The 15,729-nt window shown below is 38.3% G+C and overlaps 1 protein-coding gene across 1 annotated transcript; it reads left to right on the plus strand.

Annotated features, from left to right (window-relative positions):
- Nucleotides 1-6,331: 6,331 nt before the first annotated feature.
- LOC103336162 (TMV resistance protein N-like) lies at nucleotides 6,332-10,491 on the plus strand. The gene is made up of 5 exons (XM_008239190.3): nucleotides 6,332-7,004; nucleotides 7,400-7,850; nucleotides 7,970-8,245; nucleotides 8,334-9,374; nucleotides 9,463-10,491. The coding sequence occupies exons 1-5, from the start codon at nucleotides 6,520-6,522 to the stop codon at nucleotides 10,111-10,113; spliced, it is 2,904 nt and encodes a 967-aa protein (XP_008237412.2). The 5' UTR covers nucleotides 6,332-6,519; the 3' UTR covers nucleotides 10,114-10,491.
- Nucleotides 10,492-15,729: the final 5,238 nt, after the last annotated feature.

Raw genomic sequence — 15,729 nt, forward strand, 5'->3', positions numbered from 1 at the left:
TGTATCCTGCAAGTGTTGGTGAACTTTTGAGAATCCGCGCACAGTTATGCATTTTCCATCATAAAGGTCAAGTTTACTGCAATCACTTTGGGTTGCGCATTTTTTCCAAGGAGAAGCTGTATATGGTGCCACTTGTAATGGCAAGAATGTAATTCCTAAACAAGTAGCTGAGGCTAAGAAACTTCCTTTGAACATTTCTCACGAAGGTCAGCTGGCTGTTTTCTTAGCCTTTTGTCTTAGCCATTTTGTCATGCCTACTAGCAAGGCCATAAGGCCCGAGTGTTTCTATATGGCAAGTTTGATGGCTCGTGGGCTCAAAGTTTCCCTTGCTCCAATGGTATTAGGCATTATTTACCATGCTCTTGGTATAGTTGTTACTCACCGTATAGGCCCTGGCCTGGCAAATGCATGTCTTCTTATTCACTATGTGGTTGGATGGTTAGGTGGGCATTTTCCTAACCTGACTACACGTTGATGTGATAGCAACTTTCCAGAATATTACCCTATTCTTGCTAGGTATAGCCAAATCGAGGCCAAATATGTTGACCCCGCTCAAGCGATTACAATCTTCAGGAGTGATTTTGAGGTTTATCACCACAGTGTCTTCCTTGCACATGAAGATTATATCCTTTTAGACACAGAGACACTAGTAGATGATACCTTTAAGTATTTGATTTGCATGCGCTCCGCATTAGTTCCTACAAGGGCGGTGGCCTGCCTACATCAAAACAAAACATAATTCATTACAAAATACAAACAAAGCATAATTCAAAACAAAACACAACAACTTGCATAATTCAAAACAAAACACAAACAAAGCATAATTAAAAACTAAGCATTAAACTTGACTTCATTGACCGTGATTGTCTTTCAACGCCCATAAGTGCTCCATCAAGTCAACTTGATGTCTTTCGTGAACATAAGAAGATTGCATATCAGTATAATGGTCAATCATACAATTGTTGTAACGACTGTCCCTAATTAAAGGTTCGTGCTCTAGTGGTTGTCCATTTGCTCCCACGGGCCATTGATAAATTCTTGTCAATGTCGTGTTCATGGGATCGAGTTCGAACATCTTTGGTTCATCATAATCATAATCATACTCATTCTCTACAATCATGTTATGGAGGATGATGCACATTATCATAATGCTCCAAAGCACCTCTTCATCAAACATACGAGCAGCCCCCCTAATGATTGCCCACCAAGCTTAGAGGATAACAAAATACATTTCCACATCTTTCCTATAACCATCTTCATATGTAGCAAAGTATTTTACTTTTCCGATTGGGGATGCGGATGTGACACCCCTGACCCAATTTAATCGTTTTAATCAATTTATTTCTATTTGCAAAATTACAATTTTACCCTTGGGAGTAGGGGTACTTAGGTCACTTTTTAATCTAGAATGATTTTGGGGAAATTTGGGGGATTGTTGCTTAGAGCTCGCTCTCATGAGTTCGTAGACACGTAGTGGGCCTAAATCGGAGTTTTAATGAAGAAGTTGTGGTCAACGTAAGTGCAGTGGCACAACCGTAAATTTTTTAAAGTTGGATTTTAAAAACAGATCAACTCTCTCTCTCTCTCTCTCTCTCTCTCTTTCCACATGTCAGCCTTCCTCTCGATACTCAACTCGTGGCGATTTTGTCACCGTCGCCTGCTTCGTTTAAATTGGTTGGAAACGTTCGTATCGACTTCCTCTGTCTAACCTACCCATTTTCCTAGCTCAAAACCCAAGGAAATTCAACTGGAACGCACTGGAAGTTTGGGTGATTTTGAAGTTTCGAAGTCGTTTTCAGTGACTCAGCCGCCATTTTTGTCGAGTGAGGTATGAAACTTCATCTACTCTTCATGATCTTTCCGATTATGTAGGTATTGTAGATCTATTTTGAGGTTTTACGGATCATTCAATCTACCCATATTAGGTTGGCGATTTGGCCGTGATTTCATCGAGCTCCTGTCACGTTTTGGCCATGGTCCAAGAACAAAAAGTGTTCCCCTTGTTAGTCTGAATGTATTGGTATATGTACTATAGGGTGTTTCGAGAATTTTTCGTCACCGGATTTTCTCAAACCACCTATGCACTAGCGGCGTGTGGGCCATGGTGTGGTGCTCATTGTGTTCTGATTTGATCCCTATGTCGTCCCAAGTGCGACGGTATGCTCGGATTCGAATTTGGTTATCTTATGATAGTCAAACGGATTTACGCTTATTTGGTGATATCCGGGTTCGATATATTTGGACCATTGGATTGACTCCAATTCCAAGTATGTTGTTCTCTGTATCTTTAGGATCATGTAGGAACTCACGGATCAAGTATCTGAGTCTCCGATACTCTGATCAATGATTTTAGGGTTAGATAAACACGTGACAGTCTGATTGTGCGATCGAGAAAGATCCGATTGCTCGATCAAGACCAAACTTTCAGGACGTGTTGATAGACCTTGTTGGACCTCTAAGAAGTTTCGGATTTGAAATCGGAGGTCATGGGCCCCGCGGGCCATGTTGACCAAAATTGCAAAGTTTGACCAAACTATTGACCACGGGTCTTTTGAGACATCCTTTGGAAAGTACTAGAATATCCTTATGACTTTTCTAAGGTGGCGGGTCCACATTAAGTCCCAGGAACTAGGCTTTGATCTTAATGCGAGGTTGAGGCCATATAACGAGTTTTGGTAGTGTTTGGACATTTGATTTAGTGTGCATTACTCTCTGAACATTTGAAAGGTATGATTATAGTGCTTTAATTTTGAGATTTTAATATTGTTTAATTGTGGTTATTGGCTGTTATATTGATATATATGAAGCTTTAGGGATGATGTGAATTGATGCATGATTTGATGTTAAATGATGATAATTCCTGTGTGAATCTGGAATTCAATTAGGATAGTGGAAACTCAATCGATTGGTATTTAATATTTTGATTTGAAGTTATGAATGTGTGGGGTTTGGAGTATATGCTTTTGGGAGTTGCTATCTATACTACAATATTTTGAGTTATGGAAGATATGATTATGGGATTTCCAGGGATTACTATTGTTATGAAACTGGATTTTGGATCTTGGCGATGACACGCCATCGCATGTACCGTCCTTGGATATTGATACTCAAATTGATGGATAATTGGTACTTGGAAATTGTGGTTATGGTTTGGATATGTCAGAACTCGGGCACTCTTGACGGGGTGTTACCATATGCCCTTGACAAGCATTTAGCCATACGAGTATTAAGGATTCTACTATGCATTTATGGGAGCCCGGTCCTCCGGTTGGACGGCTCGTCCCTGGCCACATGATTGTTGAGGATTCCTCTATGTGGTTCAGCCAAACGATCCCTTTGTTGGATTATTTTCCTCGTTCATGATGTGCACTATCATATGTACCTCCAGTTGATATCGATACTTGGAAACAGTGGATATGAATACTTGGATATGTGAAAATGGATACTTGGATATATAAGAACCTGGGCACCCTTGGCGGGGTGTTTCGTAGGCCCTTGGCTAGGCAATCTGAGCACGTAGGACATTTCACAAATGCACGAGTATTGAGAATTCTGCTATGCGGGTTGGTGAGCCTAGTCCCCCGGTTGGACAGCTCGTCCCTGGCCACATAGTTATTGAGGATTCCTCTGTGTGGTTCAGCCAAATGATCCCCGTGTTGGATTGTTTTCCCTTAGTATATGATGATGGTGTGGGGTGTGCATATATATATGTGTGTGTGTGTGTGTGTGGATTCGCTTTCGAGTTGAGATTCTTGAACTTGTGCTTCGTGAGTACTTTTCACAGGTATGGTTGTGGGAAAGAACTGATAAAGGAACTTATAAAGTGTTTAGTGTGTCCCTTGTCGAATTTGAAGTTGTAAATGAATCTAAATGTAATCGTTGGTATTACTTTATATAATCATATATTATCTTAATCGTGATTGTTGATATAAGAACTACGTCTAGCTTGATCCCTTACTAAGGGGTACGTAAGTAGCCTGGGGTTTAACCTAGATGCAGCAGCAAAATAAACTCTTTGAGCTGCACTTGCATTGTTCTAAGTGTGGAAATGAATGTTGGAAGGAGAAAGGTCTTTTCTGATTGTTGTTATGATATTTGATGTGGGTATATGGATTTACAAAGGAGTTCAAAAGCAAGAACGTTTTACAAAATGTTTGGTTATGAGGCCGGAGGGTTGTTTGTTTGTGGCGTGTGACGTACTTTGTGGATGCTGAAGTTTGGTGATTTTAAACTGTGCTTTTGACAAGTTGAAAAATTTAGTCCAAAATTTAAGTAAAAGTGTCGACCCTCTTTTCCTTTGTTTTAGGAGAACAGGATGTTTGTAATTAGTAAGTAGGCCTGCATCGGTTGGATGTCGACAGTAATAGGGTTCGACACAGATTTCGAGGGGGAATTCGGCCGAGTCTAGTCAGTGAAATTGTTTTGACTAATATTGTCCACCTCGGGAAAATTTCGCCTGCTAGGTAGTACCCACCCAAGTAGATGGTATTGTTGATTTCATACGTGATCCGAGGGGATTGACTGAGCACGTTGAGGTCATTTCCCACAACTCTAAAAAGGCATACTAAACCCAAGTATTGAATGATGCAACGGCTTTTAGAATCATACTTTTTTGGCCCTTCCTATTCCCATAATCTCCTTGCCAAGCAGTTGGGCAATTTTTCCACTCCCAATGCATGCAGTCGATACTTCCAATCATGCATAGGAAACCTCAGCTTTTTGTAGAAGCCTTTGGAGGTCCTTAGGCGTAGGTTTGCGGATGTAATCCCTCGTGTAGATAGTTTCAATTGCATCACAGAATCTGACCAAGCTTTCTAGGACAAAGTGGATTTCTCAATCCTAGAAATCTCATCAACTTGGTCTGCAGATGCACCAAACACCAGCATTCATGAAGAAATTGTAAGTTTTTGCTTAGAAAGAAGACCCAAAACCTTAGAAGCAACATACTTATGAACGAAGTATGCGTCATAATTGCAAACATCATACATGATTTTATTGAACAAATGTGGGTGCATTCTATATCGCCCTCGAAAATCAAAACTAGAGTACAACGAATTTGGGACAAAGTAATCTTCCAAGAGATTCTTACCCCGAAGAGCGCCTAAGCCTATCCATGTTCGGTCTACGGCTGGGTTGTGAACCACAGTGGTGTTGCCTTGATTGATGGAGCATACCTACTGCCATGGCAGCTTGATCATCATCTTCTTCCCACTCCCCTTCTTATTCAGCATTTTGCACATTCTTTTTTAATTTTCTCGCTCTACCTTCTCCAACAACCTCCTCGTGTAAGACACTGACAATAGAATGTGTTTTCTAAAATCTGAGAATTCAAAGGAATAAAGATGATAAGGTGTAAGAGGTTTGAGTTAAGGTTGTGGTTTGATGAAGGGATTTAGAAGATAGAGATTATACGTGGCGCAATTGTAGCAATTGAAAATCTTATATTTTATCTGAAATATAAGATGTGAATTTTATAATAAATATTGACACGTGATAACTGAAAAATATTATCCAAAGTTATTGTTTAAGTATAAAAAATAAAAATAATTTAAAGTGAATAGTAATTGCCATTTGCCATCGTAATAGTAATAGTCATTGACTCCCCTTGTCTTTTACCATGGCAAATAGGTGGAAATCCTCTTAGGAGTCAAGTGGGTCAAATGGATTGGGGTTGTGATGTGTGTGACTTGAGGAGTTTTGTGGTGTGGGTGGGGAAAGTGGCTGGGGATGGAGGTGGACATAGTGAATGATACGTTGTTGTTGAGGAGAAAGAGAGAAGAAAGGAGAGAATTGTGGTGGAATGAGATAGGCAGTCAAGGGGAGGCACTGATAGTGGTAAATATTTTTCGTTTTTCTAGTTTTTATTTCTAAAAGTTCTTATTTATTTATTACTAGCCCCTTGACACATGCTCACGCATGTGCCAATTGGTTTTCATTTTTCATTTTTCTTTTATTTTTAGAATTAAGAAAAGATAATATGGGTAATTAAGTTCCATAAAAGTAGAATCTATTATCTGATTTTTTTTAATTTTAATTTTTTTAAATATTAAAAAATATAAATTTACCATATTATCTTCATTTAATTAATAATTTCAAGTCTTAATGTTTGAATTAACCAAGGGCATTTTCTGGTATTTTGAATATTTCATCACTTTCTGCCTTTTGCTTTATATATATGGATAATTATAACTTTTAAATTAATATTAAATAGTTTTTAATTTTTTTTTTTAAAATAAAGGATCATATTAACTTATATGTGTGAACACAACGACTAAATTTATCAAATTGAAAACACAGCCCAAATAAAAAAGAAGAAAACTAAAAACAGTCAGTGATGATCAAGCGGTTTTTGTTTTGTACTCTAACGGGTGAGATTCACTGCTGCTGATCCGACGGTTCCATGGGGAAAGACCATTGCGCTCTGCCCCATTCTCTCCTTCACTATTTGCCGGTCTAGATTTCCATGAGGAACAGCAGAAGAGTTGAGCAGCTGAGTTGACTTCAGCTGAGTTGATTTCCATGGCCACCCAAACAGCCTCAAGGCCATCCTCTTCTTCTTCTTGTACAGACCCTAGATGGAGACGTGATGTCTACCTCAGTTGCAGCGGCGAAGACACGCCCAAGAGTTTCACGGATCCCCTACATGCTGCTTTGACTCGGAAAGGAATTGGCACTTTCAGATTTAGTATGGAAGAAGAATTTTATTCCCAAGCAATCGAAAACTCAAGATTTTCGATCGTTGTTCTTTCAAGAAAATACGCCCATTCAATACGGTGTTTGAATGAACTCGCAAAGATCGTTGAATGCATGAAAAAGATGGAGCAGAAAGTCCTGCCAGTTTACTACGATGTAGATCAAGCTGAGGTACAAAAACAGTGTGAGAATTTCGGAAACGCCTTCCCCAAACATTTGCAATTTTGCATAGACCACAGAGAGAAAGTGTCAAGTTGGAGAGCTGCTCTTGTTGCAGTAGTCAATCTCCCTAGATGGGATGTACTAGATCCGTGAGTAATTCTATTCCTCCTCCACTACTTTCATTTCATATCAAGTGGCAACTTGATTTTCCAACTGCGAAAAATACATATGTTCTCTTTGCTTTTTCGTTTTTAACTTGTTTTTTCTTTTGGGTATCTTTGGTATGGCCATTTTTAGCTGTAGGACGTGCACAATTTTCCATAATAACATATAGAAATTTATTCTAGCTTTGTAATGATGCTGGGCTGGGGTCACTCAGCTTGTTTGTTGCTCAAGTAGCATTGGACTTCACAAGAATAATACATTTAGTTGTGGAAGTCATCCTTCAGTTTTGACTAGGTGCACTAGTACCTCAAAGAACAAAAACTACTTCTTGTGATTCTTAATACGGTCGTGAGATTAATGTTTAATTTCTTCTGTGTAGGTACAAAACACAAGATATTGAACTAATTGTTAAAGTGGTAGGGACCGAGTTGCATTCCCCTTCTCCTGGGAACCCAACGTATGGCCGAAGTGTATACCAGTGGGATAAGGAATCACTTGAGAAAAAGAAAACTGATGCAGTCAAGACGAGTATTCAAGGCCTAGATGACAATGAGAGGAGAATATTTCTAGATATTGTTTGTTTCTTTATAGGAATGGAGAAAGAGCGAGTGGAAGAAGTACTCGATGGGAATGATTGTTGCCCGAGCATTGCAATAGAAAACCTCATTAGCAATTCCCTCATAACTATTCTAGACAATAAAGTGATGATGAATAGGTTGATACAAGAAACTGGGGAAGAACTTGTTCGTGCCGAGTCTCCTGGGGACCCTGGGCTGCGAAGCCGGTTGTTTGTTCCTGATGACATCCGTAATGTATTGGAGAACAATAAGGTAACTGGTTATGTAGAAAGATGAAGCATATATAGTATCATTTCATATGACATACCGCATTACTTGATCATCAATCTATATCCTCTTTATCAACTTATCCTAATATTCTTTGTTAATAGGGAACAAAGGCAGTTCAAGGTATAGACATAGACTTCCCTACATTTGAAGAGACAGAATGGAACTCAAAGGCCTTCTCTAACATGCCTTGCGTTAGATTTCTACGAATTCAAAATGTGGGTATGGCCCAAGGCCCTGAATATCTTTCTGATGCCTTAACTTATCTTGAGTGGAGTGATTATCCTGCAGAATCCCTCCCACAAGGTTTTCAACCTAACAAACTTCACGAACTGAACTTGTGCTATGGCAACATTGAACAGATTTGGTATGGGATAAAGGTATAATCATGGAAACCAAACAAAATGTTGTTATACCAATTATTTTATTTGAATAATTACAAAGTTTGTGTTTCTTTCTTTTTGACAGTACTTATACGAGTTGAAAACCATCAATGTTAGCCACTCTCAGAACCTGACCAGGATGCCAGACTTTTCAGGTACACCAAACATTGAGAAATTAGTTTTTGAAGGTTGTATAAGTTTGGAGGAGATCCACCCATCCATTCATGGGCTCAAAAGGCTTAAGCTCTTGAATCTTAAAGGTTGCACAAGTCTTAAAGTTCTTCCAGACACAATGGCGATGAAGTCCCTTGAAAGATTTATTCTTTCTGGCTGTTCAAATATTACGAAAATTCCAGATTTTGTGGTACCTATGGACCACTTGTGGGAACTTTCTTTAGATGAGACTGATATTGAAGGATTACCTTTATCAATTGAACATCTGACTGCTCTTACTTTGTTAAATCTAAGAGATTGCAAAAATTTTAAGTGTCTTCCAAGTGACATTCACAAGTTAAAGGTCCTCAAAAGTCTCAATATTTTTGGATGCTCAAGACTTGAAGACCTGCCAGATAACTTGGGGAAGATAAAGTGTTTGGAAGAGCTTGATGTGGGTGGTACCTCCATATGTGACCTACCATTGCCCATTTTCTCTTTGGAGAATCTGAAAGTATTATCTCTTAAAGGGCTACCAAGAAAGAGAACAGGTCCATTGGGCTTGCTGTTGCCAGGTTTATCTGGTTTGTCTTCTTTGACAGTGTTAAATCTCAGTGGCTGCAAATTTCGGGATGGAACAATCCCATATGATCTTGGTTGCTTAGTCTCATTAGCGTTACTAGACGTGAGTAAAAGCAATTGTTCTGGACTTCCCAGAAGCACCAAACAGCTTTCTAAGCTTCAAAGTGTGAAACTGGAAGATTGTAAGAGCCTTCAGAAATTACCAGACCTATCCTCAAGTATAGACTTCAGTGTTGGATCAGATAGCCGTACTTCACAGGAAAAGCTGTCTTGTCCATCGAATTTGTTCAGAATGGGGGACTCATGCTTCAATTTTATTAACTGCTCCAAACTAGTTGGCAACCAAGACTGCAACAGTATAGTGTTTACTCTGCTGAGGAGGTTCCTGAAGGTGCTCCCCCCCTCCACAAATTCTCTCTCTCCTCTCTTGTCTCTTACCTCTCTCACATCAGTTGTTTAACACAGTTTCTATGGTACAGGGAAACTGTTCTCCAGGATGCAGGTTTGAAACTATAATTCCTGGCAGCGAAATTCCTGAGTTTTTCTGTCAAAGTTCAGGGCATGTAGTAAGCATGAACCTGTCTCAGCATTGGTATGAGAATAAGTGGATGGGATATGCTGTTTGTGCTGTTTTTGCTCTCCGTCCATATTGTACAGCTAACATGCTTGGCAGATGGAAGTTTGGAATCCCCAGTCTTGGCTGTGAAGTTAAGCCCAATAAGTTGGACGTACCAGGTTCGTCTCCTTTCTTGGGTTGCCATGAAGAATTAGGCCGGATTGAGTCCGACCATCTTTGGTTCGCCTTTGTACCTGGTGAGTATTTTGGTACAGAATGGCAGAATGTCTGTCGTCACCTTGAATTTGTATTTAAAACCATTGGCACTGGCTTGGAGGTGAAGAACTGTGGGGTCCATTTGATATATGAGCATGATTTTGAAGATAGGAAACTAATAATGACTCAATCTAGAGGCATTGTCTCTTCTTGTGAGGTTGTTAATAGATCAGAAGCTGCACAAGGTACCATTGTCCAACAATCCTTTTTTATACGGCAAACCGGTGGAACAAGCAACTCCAAGCAGGATGACGCACCCTCAGGTGATATCCATTTATCAAAGAGATCTCGAAATTGATTTACCAGGAAACTCTCTGTCTCCCTCTCTGTCACATTCATTTGAACCCATCTTTATGCTATTTGGAAGTGAGTCTGGGAGAGCCAGAATCAGTTATGGTCACTTCCAAATGAGCCTTTAGAACCCTCAGAGGACTTTGATTGCAATTTTGTTTTTTTCTTTATAATTTATGATTCTTCATTCCCTCTTGAGTGAAATACTGGATTGGTATAGCCATCACAGTAATGTATAGCCTACCAATTGTTTTTTTGTAAGTAGAACATTTAGATTGGGATCGCTTATGTACTTCTTGCTCCATCTCTGAGCATCCAACCTGGATTATCCAGATTTTGAAAATTTTCATCTTCCTATGGGTCAGTTGGATAATTCTTTCATGTTGACGTGGTTCTACCCTATGTGGATTCTGTTTTTTTTCTTTTAGGTTGGATTAGGTGGATTCTGTTTGATGGCCCCAATTTCCATGCACCCTTCTGTACTCTATTTAAAATTTTGACACTGATTTTAACGATTAAGTTTAATAAGAAAGAAAATAGACACTTAAGCCAGATTCTATAGAAATGAGTCTAATAATAAATAAAATAAACACTAATTCCCCAGTTTGTAACCTGTTTATCAGCATGCTCGTTAAAATTTGTTTCTTTTTTAAGTTTTAATGTTTTTGGGCGCTACAATATTCACTTGGTATAGAGCTTTCTTTGTGCTTTTTTTTATTACACCTCAATAATTGCTAGCACCCTCGACCACCAGCTTCGGCCGTGTAACCGTGTTGCATGTTCAAGGAGACTCGTACCTTCACTCTCAAAAAGAGGAAATCTCAATCACAAACCTTGCTTTTATGATATTTGTTGAGTTGCATAATATTTATATTAAAAAGTCAAAATTCAAATTCTTTTTAAAAAAATTCATTTTAACACCGATTTGAGCATGATTTTTACCAAAGCACTCGTGCTATAGAGTTCTACATAAATAGATCAATCTAAAGTTACAAAAAATTTACAAGTTTTAAACCGTTATATATATAATATTTAAAATAGACATATAGCTAACAAGGTCTAGCTCAATGAAAAAGGACATTGACGTGCAAATTAGTAGTCTCTGGTTTTAACACCCATGACACCTTGATAGTGTGTATATAAGAAACCCCTTCATTGTAGTTTAGATTATCACTTGTATTAAAAAAAACTATATATATATATATACAATGACAACAAAGTGCGACAATCAAAATTTTCTTAACTTTACTTTGTGACTTGATTTTGTTCATATTCTTCAGTTGTTTTGAAACAAACAAATAATTATCGTCATTTTTTCAAGAGTCTCATCAAAATTTAAACTGTAAATAGAACACACCATGTACAACAATCACTATTTTCTTCGCTTAGGTTTTTGATCGGTTTATAATTACATATCATTTTGTACCTTGCTAACTTATGATTTTGTTATGTTTTTGAGTTAAACTTGTGCTTTTAATATCTGTTGTGTTTGTTTTAGTGTATTAAGCTTTGAGACTCATTAAATGCATTTTGGACAAAACGGTGTCTGCAGATCAGTCAACTTCACGGATTGGACTGTACTAGCTCAGGAAGAACCAGATAATGAGGCCTATATCATTGGAAAGATACGGAAGTCTAGTTTATGGAGCATTTTACGGTTCATAATTCTAAATCTTCTGGAAGAAGTTATACTCGTTTTGGCAGCTTAAGGTCAAATTCAGCAGTATTTGCGTTACTGGGCCAAAAATGACATTTGAAGGTCTTTCCGATTTTTCCTTGAGCTGGGCTGCATATACTTGGAAAGATAAAACAAAGAGCTTCAAGATCCATATTTTTTCAGATCTTTCAGATTTGAGGAACAAGCCCAAAAAAGACTGCAATGCATTGTCATGCATGACATATGCATGAGCTAGCCAAATGAATTAAAAGAAGATGAAGTGGGAGCTGCAACACTAAGCCTAAAGACAAGCACTACTACAAAAAAGGAAAACCACGACGGGTATTCACCGTCGTGTATTCTGTTTTCAAATCGTCGTGGAATCCACCGACATCTTTTCCATAACAAAACCACGACGGTGAATAACCGTCGTTGTTAAACCAAAAAACGTCATCAAAAATAAAAACCGACGTCTTTGTGCTGCAAAAAGACATAAAAAACAGTCGAGGATGAGAATAGACGACCAACTCCAACAAAAAAAACGTCGTTAAAAAGGAAACAGATGACAAATATAAATACGACGTCTTTACAATCATAATAGACGACGTTATTGACACCTACTACGTCACAACATTTCCCACAACCGTCGTAAAATAAATTTTCCACTTCGATTTTTTATGAATTATGACGTGGAAATAGATGTCAGGTTAATTAATTACGACGTATGTATTTACTTAGACGACGTTTAAATGAATAAACAACGTCGGTTCCAAATAAATGAGAGCCGTATTACAGAATTTATACGTCATATTTTGAAAATAAACGACGTGGAAAAAATGATGGGGTCATTAATTACGACACAGTAATTTATAAGGACGACGTTGTCGTTATATACAACGTCGGTACCATGAAAAAGACCGTCGTGTTTAATAATTTATACGTCTTCATTAAAAAAATTAACGTCGTCTAATTCATCTTAACGTCGACGAATTTAATGGACTTCAAATACCGTCGTGAATTCATCCTTTTCCACTTCGTTTATTAAAGAACTTACGACGTGGTAAATTCATGACGACGTCGTCTTTTGTAACGTTCAGGTTAAAATTCTCATCTTTTAGACGTCGGTATTATGGGATTGGAGTCGTGTTATTTTGAATTACATGGCGGTTCTTTATGCTTGTCCGACGTGTTATCCTGGATTACTGTTTCACAATAGCGTCGTGGTTCTTCATTGTTACTTTGCTTTAAGACGTCGGTAAATATATTGCGGTCGTTGAATGCTCCAAAACGTCGTTATTTATTAGAACAGACGTCGTTTTATTACATTTTTATCAAAACCGTCGTGTTTTGTAATCTAGAACCAGTAATTTTTGTTCTGATTGTTTTGTGGCCAAAACCTGTATAATGAAAGTGAAGAAATCACATTACAATATATTACAAAATTAATGTCATACACTGCCAATTAAAAGCATCATTCAACCCATATATCTTCACACCCATCTCGAATATTTTGACTCCCTAACTCAACCACCACTTCATCAAATGTGTCAACATTTGGCATCCCCCTAGTAAATGGCTCACACTCAATTCTCACATCACCTAAGACATCATCACCAATAACATCATTATATTCTCTATTAGGCATTGATAACACTACCGACCAACCACGATGCATCGGGTCGTCAACAAAAAATACTTGTTTGACTTGAGAAGCCAAAACAAATTGGTCATTCCTATGTCCAATTTTACTCAAATCTACAAGGGTAAATCCAAGTTCGTCCACTACAAGACCAGAAGTATTATCAATCCAATCACACCTAAAGACTGGGATTGTAAACTTTTGGTAGTCAAGGTCCCAAATTTCTTGAATGACACCATAGAAACCCATATTTGAGAGAATTGGGTTTTTATCCTTGGCACTAGCAACTTGCATAGTATGTGCAAGTAAATAAACTCCACTATTTTGAGTTGTCCGCACATCATCTTGTGCATTGATGTTGAATTTAATACCTTTAATGAGATAGCTCCTATATAATGGCACTGCCATGTTTGGACCAGCTGCTAGCCACCTTAAATTTTCTGATACGCCATGATTGTCTTCCTCATTAAGTTCACTTTGAACCTGCAAATTAATCATATAACTTCATTCAATCTAACATAGAAAGAAGAAAATTAAAAGTCCAATATGTTATTCAATAACATATACCTTGAAGCGTAGCCATTGAATGAAAGTGCTATTGTGCTTATCCTGCAGCCACTTTGTTCTCTTTCTAAATTTTGGATAAGTGGTCTGGATGTGAATCATATGTTGCCTACATGACACACAAAATTCAAGTATTACGGTCCCAAACATATAAGATAAACATAAGAAATAATTTAAAATGGAAACTTAAAGAATAAAACTCATACGTACTCGATATAAGGTAGGACTTCCTCCGTATTCTCCAAGACATATAGATGTGCTTGGTTCAACAGGTCCCGATCAACTACGCTCACTGTGCAACCTGATAATGGCTTTGAAACTCCCATCTTTTGGCTTGAAGGCACTCCAACTGTACTAACATCAGATAAATGCTCAAGATACAAAACTCTACGAGCTTCTTCAGCTATATACCGCTCAGCAATGCAACCTTCGGGACGAGTACGATTCTGAACATACCCCTTTAGCACTTTCATATATCTTTCAAACGGGTACATCCATCTAAAATATACTGGCCCACACAGACGAACTTCTCTCGACAAGATGTACTACTAGATGAACCATGATATCAAAGAATGAAGGGGGAAAGTACTTCTCAAGCAAACACAAAGTAACTACTACATCTTCTTCCAACTTATCTAGCTTGGAAACATCAACAGTCTTTGCACATATAGCATTGAAGAAGAAGCACAAACGAGTTATTGCATACCTTGCAGGCTTCTCCAAAACAGAACGAATTGCCACAGGGAGCAATTGTTGCATTAAGGTATGACAATCATGTGATTTAAGGCCAAGAAGTCTTGAATCTTGTAAAGATACAAGATTTTTTATATTTGAAGAATAACCTTCAGGGACCTTCATACCATAGAAAGAATTGCAAACCTCTCTCTTCTCTGCTCTTGACAAATTCCAAGGCCCGGGAGGCAAACGAGTACGTCTTTCTCCATACTCGGGTTGCAAATCAGTTTTGACCCCCATGTTCAATAAATCTAATCGAGCAGCAATCCCATCTTTATTTTTTCCAGGGATCTCCAGCAATGTACCAATGATACTATCGCAAACATTCTTCTCAATGTGCATAACATCTAGGACATGCCTCACAGGAAGGTATTTCCAATACTCGAGATCAAAGAATATTGATTTCTTCTTCCAACAAACTCTGTCACCATCTTCAACCATATGCAGCACTTCTTCTCCGGTTAATGGCTCAGGAGGCGTGCCATATTCAGGTTTCCCATTAAAAGCTGCACGTTGCCTCCTATATGGATGATTGATCGGTAACCATTTTCTATGCCCAATGTAACAAATTTTGTGGCCATTTTTCAACCTGTGACTAGGTGTATCATCGCCGCATATTGGACAAGCTTTATATCCTTTAACAACACAACCAGATAAGTTTCCATAGGCGGGGAAATCATTAATTGTCCACATTAATGCAGCTCTGAGTGTAAAGTATTCTCCATTATGTGCATCATACACTCCTTCCAATCCCATCCCACAAAGATTTTAAATCATCAATCAAAGGCTCCAAGTAGACGTCTATATCATTTCCGGGCTGTTTAGGACCGGAAATCAATAAGGTCAACATCATGAACTTTCGTTTCATGCACAGCCATGGAGGGAGATTATATGTAACTAAGATAACTGGCCAGCAACTATATCTGCTACTTAGAGAACTGTGGGGATTGAATCCATCAGATGACAGAGCCAATCTCAAGTTTCTCGGCTCATTACCAAACTCGGGCCATTTATCATCAAGAAGTTTC

This window comes from Prunus mume, linkage group LG6 (genome assembly GCF_029339155.1).
Source record: "Prunus mume cultivar Tortuosa linkage group LG6, ASM2933915v1, whole genome shotgun sequence".
NCBI classification, from domain to species: Eukaryota; Viridiplantae; Streptophyta; class Magnoliopsida; order Rosales; family Rosaceae; genus Prunus; species Prunus mume.

Coding starts and splice junctions, on each gene's coding strand:
- LOC103336162 (XM_008239190.3), top strand. CDS start 6,520: ATGGCCACCCAAACAGCCTCAAGGCCATCCTCTTCTTCTTCTTGTACA. Junction 8,246..8,333: donor AGATTTGGTATGGGATAAAG/GTATAATCATGG, acceptor TCTTTTTGACAG/TACTTATACGAGTTGAAAAC. Junction 9,375..9,462: donor TGCTGAGGAGGTTCCTGAAG/GTGCTCCCCCCC, acceptor TCTATGGTACAG/GGAAACTGTTCTCCAGGATG.